General features: G+C 43.0%; 1 protein-coding gene across 1 annotated transcript; it reads right to left on the reverse strand.

The window, feature by feature from the left end:
- Positions 1-2094: 2094 nt before the first annotated feature.
- Positions 2095-9190, reverse strand: LOC308096487 (GRB2-related adapter protein-like; the record flags this gene model as incomplete). The annotated part of the gene is made up of 5 exons (XM_080443907.1): positions 2095-2277; positions 4326-4638; positions 7472-7591; positions 8715-8812; positions 9113-9190. The coding sequence occupies 5 exons, from the start codon at positions 9188-9190 to the stop codon at positions 2095-2097; spliced, it is 792 nt and encodes a 263-aa protein (XP_080300033.1).
- Positions 9191-10000: the final 810 nt, after the last annotated feature.

Genomic DNA, 10000 nt, shown 5'->3' on the forward strand with positions numbered 1-10000 from the left:
TTATAGGTGATTTATAGCACCTCCTTCTATGATATTTCTAATGTTAATTGCAACTTTTTTAAGCCCCTAATTACTTACTTTGATTTTGTGTAATAATGTCACATTGTTGTATTTATCGTCTGTTTGTGCCTCTCCTAGGTGTTAATAATTTACATAGCAGTATTGTAGAAATGCAGGATAATGGAAATAAAAAAGATTCACCCTCAACAAAAGCTTCAGTTGAGATGTTTTTTAATTTTGTATTCTTATGTTCTATCAATAAAGATCTGTGCATCAAAGCTACACTATGAGTGTGCAGTCACAATTGAGTGAATGCAGGTCAGCATTTGAAACCATTTATAGTAAGACTCACTGTCTTTATTTCATTTCTGTACAATTTACAGGCTACTGTTCAGGACAGTAGGGGGATAGACACAGACAAGATGAGACAGATGGCAGGAGGTGAGATTTAAACATCTATTAGGTGCTTCACTTGTCTGTGCTTAGTCCCGGGTTAACGTGAGACCCCCCTGACTAAGGATTTCTTGTGGTCTAATGTTAACCTGGGGCTAAGCACACACAAAGCTGGCTTAGCCCAGCTGTTCACACACATCTGTGCTGGTCCACAGCTACAGGCCATGGGCTAGATTTGTCAAGGTCAATTCCACACAATTTACAGTTGAGCACAGACCCCTTTAATACTAGCCATTTGCCTTACCCCTTATGCCTAAACTTTTTAGGCATTTTTTACTATTTTGATTTTTTTTTTAGAATAGTTCAAAATAGCTGTCGATCTACATCGACATGTTGTGAGCTTGTAGATTGGCTATTTTAACTATTAAAATGTTTTTCAAAATAGTAAAAAATGCCAAAGAAGTTTAGGCATGGGGTATAAGGCGGCTCGCAAGATAGGGCCCATGTCTTCAGCCATTTCTGGGGCTAAATCTGAAAAGTTGGTGTTAACCCGATTCCAGAGCAGCCAGAACATTCTCTTTGCCAAGGTCTCAATTAGCCCAGGGCTAAGTGCAGTGTGAAAGCACCTATTGAGGAAACTAGTGTGTGCACTATTTAGACCTGGAATACTTATACGTTATTATACCTTTCAAGCCAGGAACACCTCTGTGTGTAGTTGCTCCTATATACAGTATATATAGCAACATAAATCTTTTAAGTTTTTTAAGTTTTCCAGAAAACTGCGTTTTTAGAATTGGTCTAAATGAGTTAATAAACACAAAATGACACTTTGCAAGTTCACAATCATTCACTTTCTCAATCCAGGCTATTGCTTCAAAGGGAACCAGGATTTGTTAGTCTGACGTTAAGACTATAGCAGCCTTTCAACAACCAAGGTTATATAGCTTGGTGATAACAATCAGTTCACTAGATCTCTGTAATGCCGATGCCAATTTGGGGCTTCCTTTTGGTTTTTCATCTATGGTGAAAATGAACGGGAATTTTGGATCAATTTTGTCAAACATCCTGTTCTTACATGACATGACATGTTTTAATGATTTAATAGGTTGAATCAAAGCAGTCAAAGCTGACGGACACCTGTGTTCCATACATGCAGAAACCGCATTCAATGCAAGCTGGGTAATGCTGCTGATCTTTTGCGTTTTTTTCTAGAGCCCATTATTCTAGAGACTTTTTTGATCGGGATCAGCAATTATGCAGCTGATGTGTCTCTTATTTTGTCCATGACATTATAGGTGATCATTTTCAGAGCATTGTTTTAAAAAAATAACAGATGTATGAGCTCACAACGGCGTGTTACGTTGCGACGAAATTGGATATTTTTTAATTTAAAAAAAGTTGGCCATACATAAGATACATTCTAGTCAAAGTTTTTCAAATTGGATAGGGAATTGGGCACTTTTTGCCAAAATATCAGTCAAAACATCAGTAATTGATGGGCATCGGACCCAAAGATCTGGCATCGGTTGGGCTCTGGTTCTTTTCTTGCCATGTTTCATTGTGATTTCAACAACCCTCCAGAATAGACCTCAACAAATAAGGAAATGCATAGAATAGACAGAAGAAAAACACGCTAGCGGTCTACAGCCGCGGGACTGAGTGATACGATCAGAGAAGAGTTCGTTTGGCGGGGGGTGTCAGTCAGTGGTACACCGGCTGTACAAACTCTGGCGGGAAGATGCCCACTCTGCCTCGGCAACGGCCCCTCCAGCTCGGCGAACCGGAGCTGCAGTCCAGCAGGTTGATGATGTCACCACGCAGGAAGTGGAGGTGAGCCGCGTGAGGGGGACTGTAGTCAACCAGGGCCTGAGCCACACGAGGTTTCTGCGCACACACACACACACACACACACACACACACACACACACACACACACACACACACACACACACACACACACACACACACACACACACACACACACGATAGGATAAAGCAGACAGTGATGTCAGAAAAAGTAAGCATGTCCAGTGACAAACTGTGCATGTTTCTGAGCAGGAGAGTATTAACCACTTAAAGGAGAATTTTGGACTAAAGTTTTCTTACCTTTTTCACCTAATTTCATAACTCCACCCCTGAGCCGCCACAGCTTAAAAGGCCTTAGGTTAGATCACATATTTTAAGAGCTTTTTTTTTTTTTTTTTTTTTTGAGATCTGACGTTCATAGTGACAGAACACTATGCAACCAAAACCAAAAAAAAAAAAAAAAAAAAAAAAAAGTCTCGCTAGACGGAGATTGAAATCTCGTCTAGCGAGACTTCTGTTTTTTGTTTGTTTTTTGTTTTGTTTTTTGGGACAGTGTTCTGTCACTATGAACGTCAGATCTCACCAAAAAAATTATAAAAAAAGCTATTAACACCTTTACCGCCGGGCCCGTAGTTCTACGGGCCGTTAAATCCAACGGTTAAGCGCCGAGCCCGTAGTCCTACGGGCTGCGGTCTTTTCGCGCATGCGCGGTCCGGGTGCACTTTCGGAATTTTTTTGATCCACTTCCGTTTCCGGTTTGATGACAGGAAATAGAATTATTTGGGATCCGGTTTCGACGATCACGCCCGCTCCCATTCTACAGACGAAACTGAAACTCAATTCTCTTCCTGTAGTTTTTTCTCCTCGCATTTCACTGTTTAACGTAATCCGCTCTAACTACAGTCATGGAAGTCCGTTTGACATGCGGTCTTCACTGGGAGATACAGGGAGATCGCGCGGATGTAAACAGACCGTTCACGGCTCAATCTTAAGGATTTTAACAAGATCTATGGCGACATGAAAAAAACAAAAAAACAACAAAAACACCTTGGCAGGTGAGTACATTATTATGAGATTAACCTCTGGCGGTGGATGTGTTAAAATATGTGATCTAACCTAAGGCCTATCCGCGCACCTTTTAAGCTGTGGCGGCTCAGGGGTGGAGTTATGAAAATGTTCTACTGTACCATTCATCCTAAGATATCATAACGTCATAGAAAAGGTAAGAAAACTTTAGTCCAAAATTCTCCTTTAAAGGAGGTGTTCACCCTAAAAATGACTTATTTTCTATCAATTGCACACCCCATGAAGCCTTGAATTCATGGATTTGTTTTTGTTTTTGTTGCATTCCTAAGCTAATAATTTGATTCCCATCTCCTACCAGCTAATGTATCCGGTAGGAGACACAAGGTAGATTCTTTGTGTCTCCTACCGGAAATACACATGGTCATCAAATTATTGGCTTAGGAATGCGACAAAAACTAAAATTAATCCATGAATTCAAGCCATCGTGGGGTGTGCAATTGATATAAAATAAGTCCTTTTTTGGGTGAACTCCTCCTTTAAAGGGATAGTTCTCCCAAAAAAGTAAAAAAAAATCGATTAGTCACCCAATGGAGACTTTTTTTGTTTTTGTCGCATTACTAAGCCAACAATTTGATGACCAGCGGACCGGTAGGCAGCGATTCCGGTAGGAGACACAAAGGAGACTCTTTGTGTCTCCTACCGGAACCGCTGCCGGTCATCAAATTATTGGCTTAGGAATGCGACAAAAACAAAAAAATATCCATGAATTCAAGTCTCCATGGGGTGACTAATCGATAGAAATAATTACATTATTGGGGGTGAACTATCCCTTTAAACCCCATATGGTTGAGCGGAGTCCCTCAGGGCTTTATGCTACTGCAGTGTCTTTTCTGTTTTCTGTTGTTGTGGGGAAAGCTTTTGCTGAAAATAGCTGCTCGACAAGCCCGATCGACAAGCTCACAACGCGTCGCACTGCGACGCGTTGTGAGCTTGTCGATCGGCTATTTTCTGCGAAAGTTTTCCCCACAATACAGATGCTGGGGTTTAAGTGGTTAATACTTAATAATACGTAATATTAATATTTAATATACCGCTCGTACCCCCAAAGCACTTTCAAGCAGACCGGGGGAGGCGTCTCTCTGAGGGACGGGGCGGCACTGCTGCCGACGGCTGCTGCTGGTGTAAGGGTTGGGGGGGAGGTAGGGGTTGTTGCATGGGCCGGGGTCGGACTGACATGGGGACGTGATGTCAGAGGTCAAAAGGAGGTCCCTCAGGCACACCGTCCTGTCCACAGCGATGCTGTGCGTCCGGTAGAAGTCCACCAGGCGGTTCAGAGAGAGGAACGACTCGTCCCACACACAGTACTGACCCGCCCCCTCCAGAACACGGAAGTGTTCCACCATGTCACCGTAACTGAAATACAAACAAACGCACACACGCACGCACGCACACGCACACACACACACACGCACGCACGCACACACACACGCACACACACACACACACACACACACACACACACACACACACACACACACACACACACACACACACACACACACACACACACACACACACACACACACATTTTACTTCTACTCCACTACATCTCAGAGGCAAATATTATACTTTTACTCCACTATGTTTAGTTGAAAACTTTAGTTACTAGTTACTTTGCAGATATAAATTATTACATTATAAAACATACATTAACATACTTTAGCCCTATTGTACACCTATAGGCTATTTGAAAATAGCAGATCGGCTATTTTCAAACATTTTAGTACTTTTACTTTTGGTACTTTGAGTACATTTTGATACCAATACTTTTGTACTTTTACTCATGTAAATGTTGAATTCTGGACTTTTACTTGTATTTAATAGTATTTATACATTGCAGTATTGATACTTTTACTTAAGTAAAACATTTGAGTACTTTTCCCACCACTGCACACGCACACGCACACGCACACGCACACGCACACGCACACGCACACGCACACGCACACGCACACACCTTAAGATGCAAGTGTGCCAGACTTCATTCCTCAACCTGTTTCTTTGTTTAGATTTTCACACTGATAAAAGCATACTGTACCTACACCATCGTGGGAAAAGACTCATAAAATGTGTGTGTATGCATGCATCAATCAACAAGGTATGGGCTCCCTCTCATTAAAATCAACAACACATGCGTGTGTATGGAGACAGTAAGTTCCACTCACCTATATTACATGTGTATATATTTGTTGTAACCAGGGCAGGAATTTCAGGGAGGCCACGAAGGCTATGGACCGCTGTTGCCCCTCAGTTTGGCCTTGTGCCCCTCAAAAAATGGCATGCCGTGAGGCCACAGTGGCCTTAATGCCCCTGCTGACTGTACTGACTGTGTCTCTTTCTTGTCATGGACCAGTGTCTTTTGTTGAGATTCTGAATTCTGAGTCCCCATCTAGTAACTTTGCTTGGTGCAGGGCTGAGCATGGATCAGATTGTAAATACCATAATTTATTTATTTCACTGCAGATAGTCTACATGTAAATTTTTTAAAATCATCCTTAACCCTTAAATTCTATTAATTCTTTCAATGGCCTAAAATCTTGTTTTATTTGATGGCCTTCCTGCCTTGGCATTTGGCCTTTGTGCCCTTAAAAAAATGGACAACACCAAAGGCCAAGTGGCCATGCCCCTAAAATGACGAAATTCCAGGCCTGGCTGTGACAGTAATTTATTGAATAAAACGGTGCATTTAGTGCATGCATGTGCACAAAATGTGTACATGAGAGCAATTGTAAAAGTAACAATGCATAGAACAGCATCTGCATGGTAAAACACAGTGTAGTTTGCTCATGTAATACAGGTTCAGAGGAGCACTGCTGCTATTTACAAATCAGTCAAATGAAATAGTCTGAAATATGTCTTGTAACACCCTCTTCTGGTCAAATATGGGTATAGTGTTGTGCGTATGTCATATGCATGTGCGTGTACATGTATGTGTGTTTGTGTTAATGCCTTTTTTTGTATTGTGTGTTGGTAATTATGTACTGTAATCATGAGTGTCCTCTTAACTCGCTAAGCCTTCCAGACAGACAGATGTTCAGATGCGAGAAAAATCTCCTTTGTGCCTTTTAACAGAACAAAACGTGTGTGTGTGTGTGTGTGTGTGTGTGTGTGTGTGTGTGTGTGAGAGAATGTTGTACCTACAGTACTGTACAGTACCTGCTTTTTCAATTACATCATAATGTCTTTGTGTGTGTGTTATATAATGTCCTGATTATTCAACACATTTAATTTATCCTCAATGATTAAAAGTGTCCCATGTCACATTCACGACCCAAATTAACCCCAGCGTGAGCGCACGCACGCACGCACGCACGCACGCACGCACGCACGCACGCACGCACGCACGCACGCACGCACGCACGCACGCACGCACGCACACACGCACACACACACACACACACACACACACACACACACACACACACACACACACACACACACACACACACACACACTTATACTTTGAAAGAACTGTCTTTGTGTGGCGCTGGTATTTTTAGTCCTGGTTTGAATTGTCATGGAACAAATTTAAATAATGTTCCTCTGCCCTTCTCTGTCCCTGACCCACACTGAGAGTAACACGGCAGCTGGAAATGGATAATGTGTTCAGCTTTTACGCAAGATAAAACACCACAGTGCAAAAACTAAAGTATAACGAGCAGAAAATTGCCCATTCATGCACCATCACAGCTGCTTGTATTATTCATCTCAGTCGACAAATCCACTGACCCCTGTGTCAACGCCGTCTCCTTCGTTGACTGCTGTGTTAACATAACAAACACAACAGCCGCATGAGAAGGAATGGCAGGACAGATGATATTGGTTATGAAATATTAACCGTGCCATTTGATCCTCACAGGGCTCGTATAAACCTTTTACCTTTTAAATCATGTTACCTTCAAGGGGCATAGCACAGTTTCAGGAAAATATCGTGAAATTACAGAGCCACATCTCTCTTTATGTTGCTCAGCTACAGTGAGATTATGTTTTGTGAGATGTCAAGCTGATTAGAAACATGATTTACGTTACACCAAATCCAAAATAAAAAGGAGCACTTGATTCAGAATTCAAGGACATTGCTGACCCTAAATGGTCAGCAATGTGTGTGTGTGTGTGTGTGTGTGTGTGTGTGTGTGTGTGTGTGTGTGTGTGTGTGTGGTGAGTTACAGTAGGCGAATTCACTGACCTGACGGAGACAGAGAACTCTCCTGGAGCGCTCTCACTCTCCCTGACCAGGAAGGCTCCACAGACCTGCCAACGAAGTCGCTGCTCAGCTTCATGTCTTGACACACGGCCTGCAAACCACCTACACACAGGTACAACACACACACACACACACACACACACACACACACACACACACACACACACACACACACACACACACACACACACACACACACACACACACACACACACACACACACACACACACACACACACACACACACACACTTACTTCAGACATCACCCTGCAATCCACCTACACCACAGGTACAGTACACACAAACATAGTATTCACCTGGTACGATATAAAGAGACAGATCCTGGAAGAATATTTTGACTGATCTTTTTCTCCCCAATTATGTCGTCATGCCAACCATCCTATGTGTATAGTCCCCGTCACTGCTGACCCCTCCAGTTGGTCTGGGGACGGTGGAGATAACCACGTTTCCTTCGATCCACATGAAGTCAGCAGCCGTTTCTTTTCAGCTGACAGTGGAGAGTTTCACTGGGAGAGTGTAGAGCATGTTGTGTGGAGGAACACGATCCTTCCCAGTTCTCTCCCCTGCCAACCTGTTTGTAGGCTAGTGGAGTGAAAGAGATCACCCTCCCCTGATGGCTTCCCGCCCGAGCATAAGGCCATTTTGTGTTCGTTGGAACACCCAGCCAAGCACGATGCACCCTGGAGGAATCGAACCCCAGTCTGGTGGTGGGCAGGAACCATACCCTTGTGCAGCCGTATTCAGCGGATTTTACCAGGAAACCTAATTCAGTTATACAAGTGGTGACATTTGAAGTCAGGAACATAATCAAGTGCTGGCAGCAAACGTTCGCAAGTATCGCTGGTCAGGGCGATTCTTCTCATATAATGGATCTTCTCTAAGAAGCTGATTTAGCGTCTTAGTTTAATGGGTGCCCAAGTAATCAACAGAATTGAGTCAGTTGAGGTTATAGGGTCTTCAAGTCTTATATACTTAAGCAATTCAGAGTCAAAGTGTTCCTATATTCTCTTTAGAATCTACATCACCGTTAAGTATTGATCTCACTGAACTTAGCTATTCCATCGTTGACTGGCTTATATATATATTGGTGATTTAGTATTCACCATATTAGGGCCCCCAGGCGTATATTCCTCTTATGTAAATGCCCAAATAAGGGGGATTCTCCGTAACAACGTACTGTATGCAAAAAGAAAGTTTTCTTACGGGTGAGGAAGGAGGGAGATGTAGTTTTCTGGGACGTAGCCACGCCTTCCCTGGATCTCCCCTGTGAACCAGTTGGGATCATCCTCAATTTCTATCACCTACAACACACACACACGTACACATACTGTACAGTAGGTTTGCAATAACAAACATCTAAGCAGCATCAGTTTCTCCACTGACTTCATTCTTTCCACACCCCAGTTACCAGGTACGATATAAAGAGAGAGACAGATCTTGGAAGAATATTTTGACTGATCTTTTTCTCCCCAATTATGTTGTTGGGGCCCAGTGCTGACCCCAACACTTAACCCTTCACCCCGAGGACAAAAAGATGTACTAAAAGAAAACACACACACGGACAGTCGGACACGCACACATGATGCACATACACATCCTACCTTGATTATTTCCCCTTTGTGAAAACTGAGCTCGTCTGCCTCTGAAGCCGCGTAGGAGAAATGTGCCACAGCCTCCATGATGTGCAGGAGTCCACTAAGACACTCACTGCTGGGTGAAGACAGAGAACTGCAAACGTGAGTGAGGAGAACAGACAGAACACTCCGAGTAGGATGGATGAGAGGATCCGTACTGGTGTATGATAGATGGAAACGGGCTCGTGCCCGTGTGCATGTGCTACAGCAGCCCCTCACACTGTGCTCATTAGTTAATGAGAAAAGCTTTTGTGCACGGATGTGTCCTTCTGCTCTTCCATGTGACTGAGTTAAAACCAACGTGTGAACGAACACGTGGAGCTCCCAACTCCACCATCTCACACACATGCACGCGTACACACACATACGCACACTCAGGAGCCCTACCACTAGAGAATAAAAAAGACAGAGAACATTACTTTAACCCTGAACAGAGATGAGCTGAAGCATATTAAATGTTCTCTAACAAGGCCTTTGAAGGAGTTAAGATCCATTCCAGGCTGTTGGTTCCAGGCTGCTTCCTATACGCCACTTCTCCATGCATTCGCACATAGTGGGGCATCTCTAAATTAGCCTCTGATGGTAAAAATAGAAGACAACTCAATAAAGATTGTACTGATATTATCAGTCAAGAAAGGGTTGAACATGAAACCAGTGTTGCCTGGTCGTCTGTATCAACATAGAATTTCTGCCATTTTCCAGAGGTGATCTGGAGATTTACACACTTTGTAATAATAACAAGGCAGTATTATAACCACACTAGTGACGGAATGGGATGGCGATTTCGGCCCCAAACTAAATATCTCGAAAACTACTGGCTGCATTTGTGACCAAATCTGACAGAGCACTAGTCAA

The sequence above is a fragment of the Gymnoscopelus braueri genome (assembly GCF_963280865.1).
Source record: "Gymnoscopelus braueri genome assembly, chromosome: 2".
Lineage (NCBI taxonomy): Eukaryota > Metazoa > Chordata > Actinopteri > Myctophiformes > Myctophidae > Gymnoscopelus > Gymnoscopelus braueri.